The sequence below is a fragment of the Tachysurus fulvidraco genome, chromosome 25 (genome assembly GCF_022655615.1).
Source record: "Tachysurus fulvidraco isolate hzauxx_2018 chromosome 25, HZAU_PFXX_2.0, whole genome shotgun sequence".
Taxonomy (NCBI): Eukaryota; Metazoa; Chordata; class Actinopteri; order Siluriformes; family Bagridae; genus Tachysurus; species Tachysurus fulvidraco.
This window is the reverse complement of record NC_062542.1, coordinates 8,732,978-8,755,364: the sequence shown is the minus strand read 5'-3', so window position 1 is coordinate 8,755,364 and position 22,387 is coordinate 8,732,978. Positions and strand designations below refer to the sequence as shown.

The 22,387-nt window shown below is 36.9% G+C and overlaps 1 protein-coding gene across 2 annotated transcripts in view; it reads left to right on the top strand.

Annotated features, from left to right (window-relative positions):
• gnal (guanine nucleotide binding protein (G protein), alpha activating activity polypeptide, olfactory type) overlaps positions 1-22,387 on the top strand; it is a 64,487-nt gene that overhangs the window by 37,379 nt on the left and 4,721 nt on the right. The window contains exons 6-10 of one of the 2 annotated variants that reach the window (XR_007139465.1): positions 10,303-10,357; positions 11,730-11,803; positions 12,115-12,173; positions 12,332-12,452; positions 14,169-14,287. Coding sequence is in view for 1 of the 2 variants with exons in the window: in XM_027172672.2 (XP_027028473.1) it covers positions 10,303-10,357; positions 11,730-11,803; positions 12,115-12,173; positions 12,332-12,452 (309 nt within the window). In the remaining variant the exon portion in view is untranslated. The remainder of the gene's footprint in view (positions 1-10,302; positions 10,358-11,729; positions 11,804-12,114; positions 12,174-12,331; positions 12,453-14,168; positions 14,288-22,387) is intronic. The other variant, XM_027172672.2, reaches the window with a different exon arrangement.

The following is a 22,387-nucleotide window of genomic DNA, read 5'->3' as shown; positions in this document are numbered from 1 at the left end:
TTTTGATTTTGTATCTTAATAGTCTGGGAACCTACACAACAATGGGATGAACCCACCCACAATTTGGTCAGTTTTTCATAAAAAATAACACGAATGGATGGTAAGTTATGTTATTGGTATCAATAAAAAGATACATTATAATGATTGGTGTTGTACCATTATTATTGCTAAATTAGAGTTTTGGAGCATAGTCCCACATCCCTTTTTCTTTTGAATTATTTTGATACAATTTTGACCTAAACTGTATCTTGGAAACTGAAGCAAATTAACACTCAGGACTTAATTTTCACAATTATTAGTGATGCCACATTAGCTTTTTAGTGTGTCTTTTCTCACTTACTTATTACTATTGCTTACAGTGGCATATCAAGATGCGTGGCACAATGAGAACTGTGTGTTGTGCATACTCTCATTTGTTCCCTCTCCTCCAAAAATATCACCAAAATCTGTCCTCTCACCTCCAAAATTATTGGATGTTACTAATCTTTAGTAATGTTAATAATATTTATGTACTATGTTTCTTTGTCAAGCTAACATCAAAGTTTTTCATGACAAACTTTAAAAAAAAATAATTAAAAGGTAAGAGTGTAGGACTGAGAATAGGAACTCTGAATGTTGGTACTATGACAGGGAAAGGTAGAGAGCTGGCTGATATGATGGAGAGAAGGAAGGTGGATATACTGTGTGTACAGGAGACCAAGTGGAAGGGTAGCAAGGCTCATAGTATAGGAACAGGATTCAAACTGTTTTATTATGGTGTGGATAGTAAGAGAAATGGGGTAGGTGTGGTCCTGAAGGAGGAGTTTGTGAGGAATGTTCTGGAGGTGAAGAGAGTGTCAGACAGGGTGATGAGTCTGAAGTTAGAGATTGAAGGGGTGATGTTGAATGTTATTAGTGGTTATGCCCCACAGGTAGGTTTTGAGTTAGAGGAGAAAGAGAGATTCTGGTGTGAATTAGATGAGGTGATGGAGAGTATTCCCACGGGTAGGAGCGGATTTTAATGGACATGATGGGGAGGGGAACACTGGTGATGAGGAGGTGATGGGCAAGTTTGGAGTTAAGGAAAGGAACCTTAAAGGACAGATGGTAGTGGACTTTTCTAAGAAGATGGACATGGCTGTGGTTAACACTTATTTTCAGAAGAGAGAGGAACATAGAGTGACTTACAAGAGTGGAGGTAGGAGAACACAGGTAGACTACATCCTTTGTAGAAGAGGCAATCTGAAAGAGATTAGTGACTGTAAAGTGGTAGTGGGAGAGAGTGTAGCCAAACAGCATAGGATAGTGGTGTGTAGGATGACTCTGATGGTCTGTAAGAGGAAGAGGTCAAAGATAGAGAAGAAAAGTAAGTTGTGGAAGCTGAAAAAGAAGGAATGTTGAGAGGAATTTAGACAGAAGTTGAGGCAGGCTCTGGGTGGTCAGGTAGTGCTGCCAGATGACTGGGAAACTACAGCAGAAATGATCAGGGAGATGGATAAAGGTGCTGAGTGTGTCATCTGGAAGGAGGAAAGGAGATAAGGAGACTTGGTGGTGGAATGAGGAAGTTCAGGATGGTATCCAGAGGAAGAGATTAGCCATGAAGAAGTGGGATATGGACAGGACTGAAGAGAATAGACAGAGATACAAGGAGTTACAGCGCAGAGTGAAGAGGGAGGTGTCTAAGGCCAAGCAGAAGGCATACGATGAGTTGTACACTAGGTTAGACACTAGAGAAGGAGAGAAGGACTTGTAAAGGTTAGCTAGGCAGAAGGATCGAGATGGGGAAGATGTGCAGCAAGTTAAAATTATTAAGGATAGAGATGGAAGGGTGCTCACAAGTGAGGAGAGTGTACAGAGGAGATGGAAGGAATACTTTGAGGAGCTGATGAATGAGGAAAATGAGAGGGAAAAAAGAGTAGAAGGGGTGAACTCTGTGGAACAGGAAGTAGATAAGATTAGAAAGGATGAAGTCAGGAAGGCTTTGCAGAGGATGAAACGTGGAAAGGCAGTTGGTCCTGACGACATCCCGGTAGAGGTCTGGAAGTGTCTAGGAGAGGCAGCAGTGGAATTTTTAACTAGTTTGTTCAACACGGTTTTAGAAAGTGAGAGGATGCCTGAGGAATGGAGAAGGAGTGTGTTTGTGCCGATCTTTAAGAATAAGGGTGATGTGCAGAGTTGCAGCAACTATAGGGGGATAAAGTTGATGAGCCATACAATGAAGCCTGGGAAAGAGTAGTGGAAGCTAGGTTAAGGAAGGTGGTGGAAATTTGTGAGCAGAACTATGGCTTCATGCCCAGAAAGAGCACAACAGCTGCAATTTTTGCTCTGAGAATGTTGATGGAGAAGTATAAGGATGGTCAGAGGGAGTTGCACTGTGTGTTTGTAGACTTGGAAAAAGCGTATGACAGGGTGCCAGGAGAAGAGCTGTGGTACTGTATGAGGAAGTCAGGAGTTGCAGAGAAGTATGTTAGAGTGGTGCAGGACATGTATGAGAGGAGCAGGAAAGTGGTGAGGTGTGCTGTAGGTCAGGCAGAGGAGTTCAAAGTGGAGGTGGGACTGCATCAGGGATTGGCTCTGAGCAACTTCCTGTTTGCTATAGTAATGGACCAGTTGTCAGAGGAGGTAAGACAGGAGTCTCCTTGGACGATGATGTGTGCAGATGACATTGTGATCTGTAGTGAGAGCAGTGAGCAGGTGGAGGAAAACCTGTAGAGGTGGAGGTTTGCGCTGGAGAGAAGAGGAATGGAAGTCAGTCGTATTAAGACTGAGTACTGTACATGTGTGTGAATGAAAGGGAGGGAAGTGGAAACGTAAGGTTACAGGGTGAAGAGATGAAGAAGGTACAGGAGTTTAAGTACTTGGCATCAACAGTCCAGAGTAATGGAGAGAGTGGGAAAAAAGTAAAGAAGCGAGTGCAGGCAGTTTGGAGTGGGTGGAGAAAGGTGTCAGGAGTTCTGTGTGATAAGAAAATATCAGCAAGAATCAAGGGGAAGGTGTACAGGACAGTGGTGAGACCGGCCATGCTGAAGAAGAGACAGGAGTAAGAGCTAGAGGTAGCCGAACTGAAGATGTTGAGGTTCTCTTTGGGAGTGACAAGATTGGACAGGATTAGGAACGAGTACATAAGAGGGACAGCCAATGTTGGATGTTTGGGAGACAAAGTTAGGGAGGCCATATTAAGATGGTTTGGACATGTTCAGAGGAGGGAGAATAAGTATATTGGTAAGAGAATGTTGGACATGGAGCTGCCAGGCAGGAGGCAAAGAGGAAGGCCAAAGAGGAGGTATATGGATGTAATTAATGAGGATTTGAAGCTAGTGGGTGCAAGTGTTGAGGATGCAGAAGATAGGGATAGGTGGAGAGAGATGATTTGCTGTGGCGACCCCTGAAGGGAAAAGCAGAAGAAGAAGAAGAAGAAGAAGAAGAAGAAGAAGATATACTCTATCTGCTGCATTGTAGATTAACTGGAACTGGAACATCCAGACAGTAAACCTAGAGAAACCTAGAGTTTCTACATCATGACGTGGCAACATATTTCTTAGCAATATTTCTGAGATAAAAGAAGGCTACCCTAGTGATGCTATTTACTTGAGCTTCAAATTAGAGACCAGAATCAATAATCACATCAGGGTCTTTTACTGCTGCACATGATGAAATTCTATATAGACAATCCATACTCTGTAATCAAAAAGCTCACTTCAGGCTGCCTGTGTTCCTAGTAAAATCACTTCTTTCTTGTCAGGGTTAAACAAAAGTAATTTAGCAAGCATCCGCTGTGTAAAGTCCTTTACACATTCTTCAGTCTTTTTAAGCTGGTGTTTTTCATCAGCTGAAACATATAGCTGTGTGTCATTAGCATAACAGTGGAAGCTAATATCATGTTTACAAATAAATTCACCAAGGAGTAGCATATTTAAGGACAAAAGCAGTGGGCCAAAAACAGAACCTTGCAGAGCACCAAACCTTGAAAGAACTTATGTAGACACTGGTATTATCTGTTTAAAAATACATGTAGGTAAGGGATCCAGAATACAGGCTGATCATTTTGAAGAAGAAAATGAAATTTTGTCAGTCGCTCAAAAGGGAAGTAAAAACAGTCTAAGTGTTGGATCAGAAACATTCTTTGATCAGTAATATTATTTACAGAATTATCTATTAAATTGTTTGGTATTAAATTAATGGTCTGAATTTTCTGCCTGTTATTACCAATTGTTTTAATAAAATAATTCAGAAGTCATTGCTGCTGCAAATAGATGGTGTGTGCTTTTCTACAATGTTTTATTCGTAGTTCATTCTGCTACAGTATTAAATAAAAATGTAGGATTATTTTTGTCATTTTTAATTTGGGTGGGGAGATGTGTTGAATATATGTCTATATTTATGTGTGGTGCTTAGCTTATCATCATGAACAAATGTGACACCCCCTCTGCTGCCTGTTAGACATGGCTGATGTATATAACTATAACTTTTCAGACAAGCTTCATTAAATGCAACAGAGTTGTTTGGTTTAATCCATGTTTCTGTTAAGTCAGAAACACTAAACCTCTAATCAGTAACCATTGTGCTTTTGATGCAAGATATCTTAGATTTAACTGTCGTAGCTTCAGATTACATTTGCGGCATTTGGCAGACACCTTTATCTACAGTGACTAAAAATTTTATCACATTTTACACAAATAGACAGATTTCAGATTCAAACTTGCAACGTTCAAATTGGTAGTCCAACATCATAAAAACTAGGCTACTACATCAATCTTTCAAAATTCAAAATTATATGCTAGCAAGGTTACTACAACAAACTGAGTGTTTATAGATTATTGTTTAGATCGGGAAACTTATCTTTATTTTGAACCCTGGGTGACAACTCATTGCAGCTAGCAAGCAGTCATAACTAGCCTGTTTGTCTGCTCACTGGACCTGGCTCTGGATTGTCACAGATTAACTAGGCCTGTTACTTGTAGTCCTATACTATGTGCTATGCTACAAGAAATGAGACCAGCACCTTCCTGAGTGGGATAGACACGATCCTGTCTTAACAGGCCAGCCTTACCTTCAAAAATTATCCAATTATCTTTGAATACCACATTGATTTCAGAGCACTACTTGGAAATCCAGCAGACCATATCCTGCTATAAACTACAGTACATTACCACGTCACATTGGGATGGGGCCAGAAAATACTACAGCATAAGACATCACCTTAGATAATTTACACACCTCTGAAATATTACTCTTAGTAACCTCTGACTGATGAAGGCATATATTATTATCAGAATAATCATCAGAATACTCATAACACAATTCTCCTTGTTGTCCCAAATGTTTGGATATGTCACATGTGTACATTGTGATTCCACTTAAAATTGAAGGAATAAATTGATAGGATAGATAGATTCTGTTCTACTCACTGTGCTGAGCATTTTGATATGCCAGTGCAAGTGCCACATAAAAATAAGCAAGTAAGATAGTAATTGTGTTCTTTGCTTTGCAAGCTCCACTAATAATAATAAAAATAATAAGCAAGTGAGTGATAGTAAAATAGTAATAATGTGCTTTGCAATGCTAATAGTAATAATACTGTAATTGAGATAGTAATTGTGACAGTGTGCTTTGCTCTCTAGCACCACTAATAATAAGTTACATAATAATAGGGTGCTTTGCTTTGCAAGCACCACTAATGAAAATAAGCAAATGAGATTAATGAGAGTAATATTCAGTTAAATTCAATTTATTTTTATAGTCACTTTAACACTGAACATTGTCTCAAAACAGCTTTACAGAAGTATAGAAACCTAGAATAAAAAGTTTAGAATTAAGTTACTATTTACCTTTAACATTAATAGTGTATGCTGCTTTTCAAGCACCACTGATAATAAGAAAATGATAAACAATACTGATGTTTGCTTTGCAAGAACCATAACTAGATATGTACATTTCCTGAAGAAAATGTGAGTTGTTTAAAGCTTGTTTCCAAATGAATATATGGGGTGCCAATACTTTTTGAGGCCAGTGGATAGATTGGGTGGCAGTACTTTCAGAGGCAATACTTTTATAAAGCTAGGCTTACACTGTGTAAATTTGTTCACAATGTGGTCGTTTGAGACAAATTTTGAAAATCCTAAAAGATTTCTTTAATCCTAGGGTAAAATCTGTAGCTATTGATCGCTGGTTTTACATGGCCACTGACAGCCTTTTAATGGCCTTTGTGATCCGTTTTTTCCTTCAATGAAGCTATGGCAGTGTCAAAATATTTCAGACACTTATCTGTCATATAACATCTCCTATGACGAGCGTCAAATCAAGAACCAATAGGCCCGCTGCATGCCCAGCCAATAAGTATTTACAGTGTTGTATTTACAACAGTAAATATTTACAGTGTTGACAACCTTGTTCTTGTCCCTTGTTTTTCATAACATTTGCAATTCACTCTGGCATGCTGGATATTAGCTTCTGGGCCAAATCCTGATTAATGGCAGTCCATTCTTGCCTTATTAGTGCTAAGAGTTGATCACAATTTGTGAGCTTCTGCTTGTATACTTCCCACATTTTTTTGTTTCACTTACTTTGTACTCACTTACTTTGTGCACGTAATGTCATGTGGTGCCACATGATGTCATGTTATGTCAATTGAATACAAAATTGTCTTCTTTGTGCTGAGCGTTTTGATGTCACGTAATGTTGTGGCTATTTTGTTATTAGACGTATTTTGGGGCTTGTGTAATAGGGCACAAATAGCAGTCACATGTTTTAGTATTTTTAATCATCACTTGAGAAATGGGGGCTTCAGATGAAAGTGACATATGTTCTAAGTTGTTTAATTTATTTAAATATCAGCAAATGAAAGCTAACATTCTGACACTGTGATCTTCTCATACTCATCTTTTGATCTCAAACCCAAAATATATTTGGTGTACACAAATGTTTGTAATATCCTACCTAATGATCTTGCCATCAGAGACACAGAGTTCTTGTTGTCTTGGTGGTTGTATGTACATATACATAAATGGAGAGAAACTAGGGTAAGCAATAAATTTAGTTACATTTATAATGGGTAGAAAAGATGTAACAGAATGTACAGGCTGGAGCAGAACTGCGAGGTGCTTAAAGAGTGTAAAGTATTACTGAGACATCAGGGTCTTAGCGGTGAAGTGTAGAGTTTAGTAGTTGTAAGCAAAAAACTGGCCCTAAACCTGCTGGTATATTATGAACCTGATCATTGAGATATGAGCTGAGCAGCTCTTTCCCATTCAACATGCTTTAGACCTCCAGTTTGCCAATACTTTTGGAGGCATGTGGACAGATGGGGTGCCAATATTTCTGGATGTGTGTGCAGATAGGGTGCCAGTACTTTTGTAGGTGAGTGGATATGCGCACATTATGTCACCAGAATACACATAACCTAGTTCCTCTTGTTGTGCCAAGCATTTTGATAAATCACATGTATGTTTCGGTAATTTTGCAAGTCCGTTTATTTTTGTGGTTGACATAATTTGGAGTTGACGCACCAAAAATGGACAGGTGAAAAAACCCATTTGAAAGTGGCAGAAGCATTAGGTATGGACATTGGCACATTCATAAAAAGAAAGAACATGCTACTCAGCTTATGAATGCCACAGGACCAAGAAGACCAAAGAAAATAACTGCGTTAAATTACAGAAGAATTATTTCCCTGGTGAACAAAAAAGCCAGGGAACTGAAACATCCTATTGTTTAATTGTGGACAGATCAGACAATGATAAACTTTTACCAGAGTGACGAGAGAAGAATATGGAGATGGGATTTCCCATTAAGTTAATTAGCATTCAGAAACCAGCAGATCTGCTTTTTGGCAGTTTGATATTCTGGAACACTTACATGAATGGAATGCTAACATGAGACAATGGTGGTAAGGTAAAACTTCCTGAGAAAAAAGGAGGAAGAAACCTTGAAAGGAACCAGGCTCAGAAGGGAAGCCATCCTCATTTGGGTGACACTGGACAGTAAATAATGTAAATGTAAATGATGTCAATTCTACAACAGTTTATAATTGTGCAGCTGAGAGGTTATGAGGAACTAATGGGTCAAAGCAAATTCTGAGTTCACCATGGACCCAACACTAATTCCTTCTGCCAAAGTCTTTAGATGATTACAGATTAAGACCATACCATACAGATAACTGAGGCAACAATGGTTCAAAGAAGGGAAGTCATTGGCTCCATCCAAAGCAATCCCATGAGTCACTGGCAGACCATGCAGGGTGACCACCAGGCAACAAGACTCTAACCAACGTCAGAATTGCTATTTGCTATAGCATCTCTTTGGGCGTTTCTGGACTTTACCTTGGTCATTGAAACACCTTGAATCTTTTTTTAGCTAGTTAATTGTTAATTTGCTGAGGCCCCTGGGATAACAGTAATGCTAACTGCTTGACAGATGACCTTACATTTGTCTCAAGAATATACTAGTATTAATTGGAGTTTATTGTTTTCTCAACTATTTCAAGTTTTCAAGGTCCCGTGGCCCAAATCATTAACCCGTCCATCACCAGTTGTTATGAGGTGTTTGTGGTGATATGCTGTGAACTTCAGTGGCTTGTTCAGTTGCAACCTGGGATAATCCATTTTTTGTTGCTATATTCTGTTTTTTTTTTTTTTTTTTTTTTTTTTTGAGAAAGGGCTTTGTTATAGCTACTCTTTCCTGAAAAGCATGCTTGTTCTGCCTTTTTCTAAATTTGTTGTCATGAACCTAATATTTTTAGTTGCTTATGCCCCTTTTCCACCGAGGCACTTCGAGTGCTGGTTCGGAGCCAGAGCCTAATTTAGAACCAGTTCTTTCTGTTTCGACAGCCAAAGCACCGGCTCCGAACCAGGAAAAGTGGTTCTTAAGTAGCACCAAAATGTTGCTGGTCTAGACTTAAGAACCGCTTGGGGCGGGAGCTGGGGGCGGGGCTACTGTTAGCGCATTTGATAATGTACCTTTAGTATACTAATGTTTAATACACTTTTACTTTACCGCGATATGATACATTATCAGCACATATGATAGTAGGTAGCTACATGCTAAGGCTAAATTTTTTTCTGTGTTAACGATAAAATAATTATGTTATGTACTTTATCGATTACAACTTCCGTTTATACAGATTACATGGAGCTGCACGTACACGTTTTATTCGCCGCGTTTGGATGCCAATGTAGGTTTGCAAAGCCATGAGCATTAACAGTAAAGCAACATCCGCCATTGTTGTTGTGTTTGTGTTTACTGCTGCTGCGCTAACGTTGCTGGGACACGTGACACGTATACAGTGATGTCACACTCGGCGCTATGGTGGCTCTCAAGCCATTGGAAAGGTCTTAGAAGGTTCGCCACTGGAACCAACTTTGAACCAGCACTAGCGCTAGCTCTGAACCAGCACCTGGTTCTTTCCGGTGGAAAAGAGGCATTAGAGGCCTTAGGTCTTGGGTTTTTCTGTATATCTCTGAGCATTTAACGGTCTGAGTGTACACTGAATTTTCTGAGTTGCCCACTTCTGTGAAAATTGGCACAGGTCTTAAAGGCTTACCATTTGTAAGCAATCCTTCTCTATAAAATGTTGAAAATGAAAATTGTATGACGATGCCATTATACCTGTCCTATTCTCTACTATTTTTTTGGGAAAATGTAGAAACACACTATGTGCTCCAGAACACAATACTGGCAAAAAACATTCTTTTATAGAGGTATTCACCCTTTTCGATTATGAATATTTTATTGATTGTGGAAGATGTGCTTATTTCACTTGGTTTCTAAATATTGGTTTGTTTTAAATATTAAAAAACTACATTCTGCAACCTTTTTTTTTGTTGTCACCTGAGGTTATTTGTTTGTTTGTATAAGTTGCTGCTTAGCTCTGATAAAAAAAAACCTACCCATGTCTTTTCATATATTCAGATTTCGATACAAGCGGTTGTTTAGCCAGGGTTCATGAATTAATCATTTCCAGCAACATGTCACAAATGTACACACAGGTTGTCTGAATCCTCAAGTGCACATTAACATAGGAACTCAGCAAGTATTTGGACATATGTATGCCAATTATGCATGAGCCTTTATTTCCAGGGAAGCCCTGTTTATTTGCATTAACGTTTTGAATTATGAAAATATTATGTGTAACTGCAGGTTTATTAAACACATCCACAGCTACCAGAATTAGTACTGAGCTTCTAAAAAAAAAAATCATGGTGAACATATATATTTTATAAAATGAAGAAATTATTATTTAATAGTTTCAGTTATCAATACACTTCAGGTTGTAATAAATCCTTATATGAGATTCAAAAACAGCTTATTGTATTATCTGTTTTTCAGCTTCCTGGACAGAATTGATTCAGTACGGCAAAATGACTATACACCAACAGACCAGGTGGGGTGCACTGGAGTGTGTGCTTGTGCTTGCATGCTGAAAGGATACCCTGAAAACAGTATTATATACTAGTCGGAGTAATCTTTTTGATTAATATCGTATCTGTACTATTTATATGAATCTATTTATTTTCTTTGGCCCCAAGCCTTATATACTGTGTGTGTGTATATATATATATATATATATATATATATATATATATATATATATATATATATATATATATAACATTTATTTCAGGACTATTGTAACATTTGAACATGGCAGTGTTTGCAGTCAGTATCATGATCTATAACATAGAGTAAAAACCAAAGTTATATTTCATATTTTTTTAATGTATCTTTTCAAAAAGTCACAATGATTGTGTTTGAAAGGGTTTATCTGTTTCTGCTGTAACATTCAGATTTAAATAATACATTATAATACATAAAATACAAAAAACCTAAATGGCTATGGCATTACTGTTCTCTACATGAAGCAAAAAGACTGGGTTTATACTTGACACATAATTGTACTTTATGTGCTCTGCTGAACACCGTCTTATAATTGTTATTCAGAGCTGCATCTTAAACCCAAAATGCTAACCTTACATTTAAAAATAGCCAGATTGGATGACTAGCTAGCTAAACAACCTCCAAAAGAAAATGAAAGTAAATAATTCTTAGCTGGTTCCACATAACCTGTTTGCAATAACGGCATCAAGCGGACAACCCACAGACATCACCAAACTAATGCATTCTTTGTTTCTGATTTATTTCCGGCCTTTAACTGCAGCTTCTTTCAGTTATTGTTTGTTTTGGTTCTCCCTTCAGTCTCCTCTTCAGGAGGTGAAATACATGTTTAAAAAGTCAAGTGATAGACTCGGCCAATCTAAACCTCAGTGAAGTTCTTATTTGTGTTCATTTTTTTGGAGTCATTGTCTTGCTGCTTAATGAAGTATTTTATAAACTGGCAGACAATGTTTCTGTAGACTTCTGAATTCATTCTGTTGCTACGATCATGGCACTTCCTCCACCTTGTTTGACTGATGAGCTTTTATGTTTTGGATCAGGGGATCCTCTCTTTCTTCACACTTTGGCTTTTCCATTTTTCTTTACTTGAAAAATGCGTGGGTTCAAAAAGAAAGCGCATTTTCAGTTAACACATTTAATTGTAAATATTAGAAAATGAAAGCTAAAATTCTGAAATATTGTCTCATATTTACCTTTGGATCTCAAACCCAAATGTCTTCAGGGTATAAATAAAAGAAGGGCAGTAAATTCCATGTTCTGTTTTTTTTTTTTAAATAAAAGGTTGATAACTTTCTGCTGTCATTTGTCATGTGTCATTTCTTTTCTTACTATATTCCATTCCATTTCCTCACTTTGTGCAGGATTTGCTTAGGTGCAGAGTTTTGACTTCAGGGATTTTCGAAACACGATTCCAAGTAGACAAAGTCAACTTTCAGTAAGTTGTTGTAGTCTTTACTTTTTTTTTGAAGGTAGACTGTAATCAATCCTAGACTAGGTGTCTAGGTGATAGAAAATATATTAGCATCTATTCAACCGTAGGCCTATGTGGTGAAAGTAATTAAGAGATTTAATAATACATTTTGTAATTGTATTACACTTCTTATTAATGTGTACTCTGTTCTCTATTGAAAAAGATAATTATTTCATAATTTACAAACAAATAATTGTTTTAAAGGCATGATTTTTTTCTATGGATACCTGATTTTTTTTGTCCTTGTCCCTGCTCATTTTCTTTTACTCTCTCAGCATGTTTGATGTAGGTGGTCAGAGAGATGAGAGAAGAAAATGGATCCAGTGCTTTAATGGTGAATTATACATTTGTAGATATATGTTTATTTTATATATATATGTTTATAGTTAAAACTATTCTAATGGTTGTAACGTGGCTTTTGCAAGTCTAAAACAAATCCAGAAATAATGAAACTATCTTAGTTACAGTTCTTTTTGCTGTATGTTGTTCCAGATGTGACAGCTATCATTTTTGTGGCGGCCAGCAGCAGTTACAACATGGTGATCAGAGAAGACAACAGCACTAACCGCCTTCGCGAGTCCCTAGATCTTTTCCGCAGTATCTGGAATAACAGGTTCCGCCTGTCTCTCTTTTAGATTTCTCTTTTTTTTATCCTCTTAATGTCTAACTATAGTAATTAACTATATTTTTGCAGTATTTATAGTTTTGAATAGCTAGTGGAATTGTGCTAGCAGCCCTCCCCTCCCTCAAAATTTTTTGGGTTTTCTTTTATCACATTACATATTGACAGTTTATAAAGTGTTGCAGTTTGAGTTTATATTATTTCTATTGTGGTTTAGAAAGCATTTCTTTTATTTCTTTATTGTCTATGATTTATTGTTTTGCAATTCAGTAATTTATTAGCATAAAGAGTTATAAAGAGTAGCATAAATTTTTGTATTGTAAGAATTGTAAACTTTTTTATCCAGAAAGTGTGGTACAGCAAAAGATATGTACAAGATTCTGAACCCACATTTTGTTGTTAAATTCTATTGCTTGTTTGCGCATTCCTACAATCATTCGTTCATTTCCAGATTTTCTTCTTCCAAATTTTGTCAGTCAGTTCTTCCCACTCTGACAGCACATGTCAGCTCCTAGCCAAGAATGACTGTGACAGTATTGTTATTGGGTTCAAACTAGCTAGTATCACTTTACTACTATTCATTGCACCACAACAAACTTCAGTAGTGTTTCATAACACTAATAACCCCTGCATTACCATTGGTAGAGGTGAAGTCAAATTAATTTGAAGTTACTCGGGTTGTGGCTAATGCCGTTTACTTTTACAGTGGTCCTGAAATAAAAATGACTGTTATAGAGCTTTTTGTAAAGATTTCTTTCCATTTAGACACAGATATCATTATATCACATAGATTATTGGATCATTTTGCAACCAATGATATATATCTAAATTATTTGTGCATATAACTTTACTGTAGAATCTAGTTAACATCGAGCATCACTTGTACTTGTATTTTTGCCATGGACCTATGATGGCAAAACTGGGCATTCTGAAGCAATGAACCCTCCCAAATGTCTCGAACCTCCTAAATGTAAATGGGGTGGGGGGTGGGGGGGGGGGTGTTGGGGTCCTGACCTAGTGGGATCTGGTGCATACTAGTGGGACCTCATCAAAAGGATGAATAAAGTCTAGCTCCTAGTAGATCAAGCAGCTTTGCTTTAGATTCCAGTTAACAAATTTGTGTATTACCAAACTTTTTTTAACACATTTTGTAAATACAAATTTCTTACAAATAAACATTAGGTTTTATGAATTTCAAATTTCAGAACACCCATGGTTGTTATAACTACAAGGTATCTTTGTATTACTATTCATTGTAACTAAATCAAACTATTTCTTGACTGACTTTTGAATGACTGAACTGAGTTTGAACTTCTTTTGTCTACATTTCCAAAGCCAAAACATAGAACATGAAACAATCAACAATAGTTTTTTGAAGAATATGTTTACAAAGTGTTTTTGACTCATGCCTCAGACATTCTGTCTAAAGGCTGAAAACTTCGACGCAGCTTCCCACATGTTACTCCTCTTGCAAGCCATGCCTTGTGTTTTAAACTTATGGTTGGACTTCATATCTGTGCATCTTTGCTCATTTTCTCTTTAAAATCTACTGATCTTGGCCCAAACATGTGCTACTTAACTTGCAGGCTGCGAAGACCATTAGGTACATAATTATATTATTTAGAAAATGAGCATTTAGAGATACTGAGGCTCATTCGTATGTGTTAAATGTATTAAATGTATTTCTTTTCACCTCTCCACATACAGCTTCATTAAGCTAATCCTGGGGAAGAGGGAAAAGTTGCTATTGCTGACCAGGTACCAATTCGAGCCTTGGTGGCTGGAAAACCTCTTCTCTGGGCGTACCAAACACGACAAAGTTGCAAGTATGGGCAAATTGGCTATGAGAAATTCAACACTTGAAACAAACTCTTTTTAAATCCTTGGCTATGTTGTTTAGAGAGTTTAAGCCACCAGGAAGGTAACTTTTTTGCAAGTGTAAAGATTAAAGGTTTGTGTTTTGAAAAAACGTGCTACACCTGCAAAAAAAAACAAACAAACAAACAAAAAAAACTATCATGCAATCTGACTTACAAACACTATAGAGGATTGCATCGGACAAGAAAGGGGGTCACTGGTCACTTCATGCGTTTTCTGTGATCCGATAGCTATCCGATCGTAAAAAGACCAGGTATAAATGCCCGGATATAAATCGGATATAAATCCGATCGCTCAAACCACTTCAGGAGGTGGTCTGGGCCACATTTCAGATGAAACTGGACAGGAATAAATGCATGTGGTTGTTCAAGCCACATACGTCAGCGCTATACTCCTCCCAAACGGAAGAACGTCACTCGCAGGTGACTCGCTAGTCGTGCATCGTGCCAGAAACGTATATGTTTTCCCACCAGTGCTGGCTCCGATCTTTCACCCAGGTGTCTCGTTGGGTCTTAAAATGCACTGCTGCCGCCTGTGAAAATGCAGCAAACAGTAAATGCTGTTTTTTTGTAGCAACCGCATACACCAAAGCATGTTCCATTTCAATTCCCCCGGAAATGAGGTAAAATATATTTGCATATTGGGCGGGAGTAGAAAGATCGGATTGATATCCGATTCGCCAAGACACATTTATGTAGCCTAATGTAAATGGAACAGTTTTAAAAAATCAGATAGCTATCGGATCAGTGACCAGATGTAAAAAGGCACAAAATCACATTGCTTGTCAGTCTTTTGTTAGCATACTTATGATTATAAGTTTTGAAGCATTGATCCATAAATGTGAAAGAAACTGTTAGTGTCCTTGCAAATTAATTTGGTTTACTGACCTTTAAATTCACTATAATATGGAATTGCAATTTAATATATTCAGAGACAATGTACTTTATTGGTGAAGGTTTCCCCATTTGAAGACAGAATTGTACCATTTAAAAAGTGTTAATGATAACATTTCTCAAAATGAATTTTTATTCATGATTTTGGTTTATTAGATTGTTCACCCCATTTGAACAAACAGCATTTGAACAGAGACTTTGGAAAAGTTTTCATATATTTAATATTAATCGATGTCGATTTTTAATATCAAAATGTTCATTAACTTCAACACAGTTTTATATGAATAAAACTGTGTATAATTCTTTGTATTGTATTTTAAACAAACTTGTTTCTCTGACTGCATTATTCTTGAGTTTCAGAATCTTTTGAGAATTTGTTATAGAATAATTGCTATACAGAAGCCTCAATTAAATATACTTCCCTACCCAATTTGGCACAGAAGTATTTCCTGCAATTATACTTTGTAAATTACTTACAGTACATCTTCTCTTATAACCTTCTCCCCTGAGAAGAGTTTGAACTAGATTTTGAAATGTGAATGGGGACTTGGAAGGTGAGGTTGGAATGTTGGGTGAGGAGCCTAGGATGCAGAAAGCGTTCCAGTTCACACCAAAAGTGTTCAGGGGAATTGAACTCAGGCCTCTGTGTAGGCCACTTTAGTTCTTTCACAGCTACCTTGACAAACCATGTCATTATGGACCTTGATTTATAAGTGCTTTGAGAGGTTTGGGCCGCTCAGTTGCAGTGAATGGAAATCTTGTGTTATTTAATATAATCTTTATGGATAATAATTTTATGGAAATACTACATCAGATAAAGACATTCTAGATTCAGACTTTGTAGCAACAATGTGGAAAAGACCCATACATAGGTCTACATAATTTTGACAGTTTTTCAGGGTACATGTTTTATACATTTTATGTTACTTTGCAAATGTGTTACTTTGATTCTGATTACACATGGGTTAAATCTATAATATTCAAGGTTTTTGTAACTAAAAGGTATATTACTGTTTTAAATATTAATTAAATCAATTTCAAACACAAAATACCTAATGCTTGAAATCATATTTCATCTACAATCACAATTTTCCTCCAACTGCAGTGCATCCAGACTAAGTCTTCTTTATTAATTCATTTGACTTGCACAAAAACTAATCAACAATTTTATTCAACATTTTTTATGTCCATTTTGTCCATGATAATACAACAATAATTCTTATTTATTATTAAAATCATTTTGAACTTTGAAATCTCAAAAATGTATACAAAATATATATAGCTTTGTAAAAAATTTTAGACCATTGAAAAATTATTAGTTTGTCTTATTTTATTATTTAATATTTTGTATTCTAAAACCAGTGACAACATTTCTCCCAAATTCAAAATAAACATGTCATTTAGAGCATTTCATGGCAAAAACTGTTAAAAAAAAATAATAATAAAGTTGCAGTGTTTTCAGACCTTAAACAATGCAAGGAAAACAAGCTCATAATAATTTTTAAACAGTGCAAAACTAATTTAAGTTAAAAAATTAATACTTGGAGGAAATAACCCTAATTTTCAGTCACAGCTTTCATGTGTCTTGGCATGCTCTCCACCAATCTATCAAATTGCTGTTGGTTGACTTTATGTGACTCCTTGGGGAAAAAATTGAAACAACTCAGCTTTGTTTGATGGCTTGTGACCATCCATCTTCCACTTGGTCACATTCCAAAGGTTTTCTTTGGGGTTCAGGTCTGGAGATTGAGCTGGCCATGACAGATTCATGGTGTGGTGGTTTTCCATCTACACCTTGATTGACCTGGCTGTGTGACATTGAGCAACCTTGTATGTGGCTTCATGCACCCTTCACAAAGGGGAATGTGCCTGACTTCAGCCTTGCTGAAGCATCCCAGATCATCACCAGTCGTCTACCATATTTCACAGTGTGCGAGAATCTGTGGCTTGTAGGCCTTTACAGCCTTTCTGACGACCAGGTGTTGGGCAAAGCTGAAAATTGGACGTGGAATTGGATGTGTTTCACTATTCACAATCATTCATTGTATTCAAAATTCACCTTACTCTAGTCTACGATCCAATTCTTATGGTCTTTTGCAAACTTCATCCTGGCTCTTCTTTGCTTCTCATTGATGAAGGGCTCTTTTTCCAGCTTTGCATTTGATTTGCATTTGTTTCGAACTGTCCTTACCATGTACTTAATTTATTTCATTTACGGCATACAACTGATCAATTGAGGGTTAAGGGCCTTGTTCAGGGGATTAACATTGCAGCTTGGTGGAGCTTCCAACCATAACCACTAGGATACCACCACCCACTTCACCCTAGATGCCATTTGCCATTCTTTTCAAGGTCATTTGATGGTTTGCTGCGGTTGCTGAGTGACAGTCGTATAAGTTGGTGGTTATGCCGGGTCAATGGAAATGACCAATTTATGAATAGCTGAGTCACTTTGCTAAATTCAAACGACGAGTGAAGACCTACCACTTCCTGAAACACTTAACCTATAATTTTCCTGTTTGATCTTTAGTATTTAAAAAAGGGGGTGGAGGAGGTGTCCTTAGTCTGTTTGACCATGTTTGGCAGCGTGACCTTGTTCTTATGAACCACTGTCTTTGAAATTTTAAGTATGTAATTTTAAGGATGGACTCTCAATGTATCCCTCTGACAGTAAAGCCAGAATTGAACCCTTTTTTCCTCACTTAAAACCTTTTTTAGCATGAAGTGGTTAGTAATGACCTCTTATTTGAAGAGGTTAGTAAAGACAACAGTATTGGTTTTTATACTTTTTCTTTTTAAATATGATTTAGTTCAAGTGATCACTAAATAAGTAATATACACTTACATTAAGCAAAATGGAGTGTGCCTGTTCAACAGATTCATCAAATACAGGAATGGAATGGCTGCCATGAATGTAGAGATTTTTTCCCCATAACTGTGTATATACGGTGTCACTTGAAAGTTTGTAAACCCTTTAGGAATTCCAATATTTTTGCATAAATATGTCCTAAAACTTCATCAGATTTTACCAAAAGTACCAAAAGTAAACAAAGTGAACACAATGAAACAACTGAGCCAAAAACATTATACTTCATTTAATTATTGAGAAAAATGATCCAGCACTACATATCTGTGACTTGCAAAAGTACATAAACCTTTGCTTTCAGCATCTTGTGAGCCCTTGTGCAGCGATAAAAGTTTTTGGAACGTTTTTGCACAACGTCTTGGAAGAATTCTATTCCATTCATCAGTTCAGAAGAGCTTCAAAACTCTTGGGTTGGGTGTCCTCACATGAGCTGCTTGCTTCAGGTCCTTCCACAATTTTTCTTTTGGATTCAAATCAAATCAATCATCAAACCTCTCTAATGTCAGGACATTGACTTGGCCATTCTAAAACATTATTTCTGTTCCTCTTTAATCATTCTTTGGTACACAGACTTTGTTGCATGTTATCGTTGTCTTGGTTTATGACCCATTTTTTTAGTTTCAGTTCATGGACAGATGTCTTGACATTTTCTTTTAGAGTTCACTGGTTTATTTCTGAATTCATTGTTCCATCAATTGTCCTGTTTCACAGACATTATAAGGTTCTTATCCTGGAATTCAGTATTTTCCTTTATCCAAAAATAATGCTTCTCAGTTAAAAATAAAAAAAAGATTTGTTTTGGTTTCATTCCTCCACAAATTATTTTTCCAATAGTCCTCTGGCTTGTCCACATAATCTTTAGCAAACTTTATGGGCAGCAATGTTCTTTTTGTAGAGTAGTGGCTTTCTCCTTGCAACTCTGCTTTGCACACCAAGGTTGTTCAGTGTTCACCTGAAGGCAGACTCATGAACATTAACATAAGCCAAAGTAAAAGATGTTTTTAGTTGCTTAGAAGTTACCCTGTATTCCTTCTGCAAAATAAAGAAATTTCTAAAGGGTTCACAAACTTTCAAGCGACATTGTGTATATACACCCATTTTTCATGAGCTGAACACAAAGATCTAAGACTTTTTCTATTTACAAAAAGGGCTATTTCTCTCAAATGTTGTTCACAAATCTGTCTAAATCTGTGTTATTGAGCACTTTTGCTGAGATAATCTATCCACCTCACAGGTGTGGCATATCAAGATGCTGATTAGACAGCATGATTATTGCACAGGTGTGCCTCTAAAATGTGCAGTTTTTATTATACCACACAATGGCACAGATGTCTGACTGCACGAATGTCCACCATAGCTGTTGCCCGTGAATTGAATGTCATTTCTCTACCAAAAGCCATCTCCAAATGAATTTCAGAGAATATGCCAGTACATCCAACCTGCTTCAAAACCACAGACCATGTGTGACCACACCAGCCCAGGACCTCCACATCCAGCAGCTTCACCTCCAAGATAGTCTTCAAGATAGTAAAGAATTTCTGCACAAACTGTCATAAACCATCTCAGGGAAGCTCATCTGCGTGCTCGTCTTCCTCATCTGGGTCTCGACGTGTCGGATTTGTGCGTAAATACTCACATTCTGTGGTGTCTGGCACTTTGGAGAGGTGTTCTCTTCAAAGATGAATCCCGGAACAGCGTGTGTGGCGTCATGTGGGTGAGCGGTTTGCTGATGTCAACGTTGTGGATCAAGTGGCCCATGGTGGAGGTGGGGTTATGGTATGGACAGGCGTATGTTATGGACAACGAACACAGGTGCATTTTATTGAAGGCATTTTGAATCTACAGAGATACCGTTACGAGATACAGTGGCCCAGGCCACAATCAACAACCTGATCAACTCTATGCGAAGGAGATGTGTTGCACTGCATGAGGCAAATGGTGTTCACACCAGATACTGACTGGTTTTCGGACCCGGTAGTGATGTTACCAGTGACACCGAAGCTCTGAGGTGTGTGTCAAAAAAAATTAACCGATTTTCATTGAAGCTTTGTATCGAAGCTTGATTCATTCTGGCAAAATCACGTGACCAACGACGTCCGAAGCTTCATTTCACATAGCCACGTGACTGCTTCGCTATCTGATTCAAAGGTTTAAAATTGTGCGTGACACACGGCACGCCCTCGTGTGTTGTATTGGAGTATTAAATGGAATCTATTACTTTACAGCGAGTTTAGGAGAGTTTATTGTTGCGAGTTGTCAATGGAGCCTGTTACAAAAAGATTGCATTGTGGGAACACTTTCATTTGATTTTGCCCAATAAGGTGGATATATATGGTTTGTTGAAAAGCCTATGTTTATAACTTCACTCATCATTGGGCAATCATACAATTCAGTGTAACATTTAATGTCATATATTTTGTCATATATATTTATTGGATAGTAGTAATAAGTTGAAAAATAAAAGGAATACAAGAAAAGCCTTTTGTGCACCGCTTAATAGCATGATCTTTTTTAAAATGGTTCACACTTTATACTTTTGAGACAAGGTCTATCCTTAATATGTTTTTAGATCCAGTGTTTGATTTGCTCCCAGCATCTGGTCTATAATAATAATAATAATAATAATAATAATAATAATAATAATAATAATAATACATCATCCATGTTGAGGCATTTTTGTACAAAGCATGACAGAGCCAGATCCTCTGGCCAAGATGTAGTCAACAGCCAAGGTTAAAGCCTACTTTTAATTTTATTCAATTGTTAATAATTATAATTATTAAAATAATTAAGTGGTTTAAAAGGGCTTCTGTTATTTTATTATTATCAAAATAGGAAAAGTCTCTCTCTCTCTCTCTCTCTCTCTCTCTCTCTCTCTCTCTCAATTTCAATTTAAGTGTGCTTTATTGGCATGACAAAAACTGTACATTTGTATTACCTAAGCATTTGCAGCTGTGCTGCATACAAATAGTACAAAAAGTTAAATTTAAACAAAGTACATTGTGCATAATTAAAAGTAAAATAGTAAATTATAGAAATACAATAAGAACGTACATTATTATTAATATATTGATTCATTTATTTATTAATCCATTCTTAATTTGTCAATCCATTATTTTTTGCTTCAAAAATTAATACGTTGTTTGGTTGTGGAACATTTTGTGATTGCACTTTCACCAGCAGAGGTCCTCATCGTGCTCTGATTTGAAAAGCTTCAAGTACTGAACCTTTTGCCGATACAATTGGGTTGAAAGGCTTCACTTCGCCATCACTACCCCCAGACCCAAACTGCACATTTTAGAGTGGCCTTTTATTGTGGGAAGCCTAAGGAACACCTGTGCAATAATCATGCTGTCTAATCAGCATCTTGATATGCCACACCTTTGAGATGAATGGATTATCTCGGCAAAGGAGAAGTGTTCAGTAATACAGATTTGTGAACAATATTTGATATTAATAGGCCTTTTGTGTACATAGAAGTCTTAGATCTTTGAGTTCAGCTCAAAACAAAAATTGTTGTGTTTATAATTTTGTTGAGTTTTGTTTGTTTTTCACCTGTTATTCTGACTCATAAATACAAGGTTGTGAGTTGTGAGTCAGATTAACGGGTCAAAAACATTATCTACATAAATGTGGGGTGTTCTCTAGTAAAATAAAGTTAAAAATAAACTAAATGAATGACATTTTAAGTTGCACATGAATGTTAAAAACACTAGCTATTAGATATAACAGATTGATTCAACAAAATGTTTAACCACACATACACAAATGTTTTTTGTTAGCCAACAGGCTAACAGGAACCGTCTGCTTATGGTTGCGAAGGCGATTCAAGAGCTTCAGTTCTTTTGTTGGAACTGTTGCTGGACTAACTGTTACTGGACTTTTTTTTCTCCTCCAAAGCTTTCCTTGATGGGCTTTTCATCAGCTCTGTTTGCATTTCATAAGCTGTTTGTGTTTAGACAAATGCTGTGCCACACATGCAATTATGGTCAGTCTTTTTCTCTGATTATTGATATCTGAGTATAAGGCATGTCCTTGCCTTGTCATGCTTTTGTATGTTGTCTTTTATGCAAGAAGTTCAGTGGGTTGGGAGGGACAATGGGTTGGGGAATAGGTGTTAAGAGAAGGGAATATGACAAACATGATATTAGATGCTGATGTAGTACCAAAGTGACCCTTTAAGGTAAATGCAACTAAACTGGTGTTTTCACAAATTGCAATATTTTCATGAAAATTGAGTGATTGTACTGAAGACACTAATATTGATAATACAGAGGGCATTTTATATC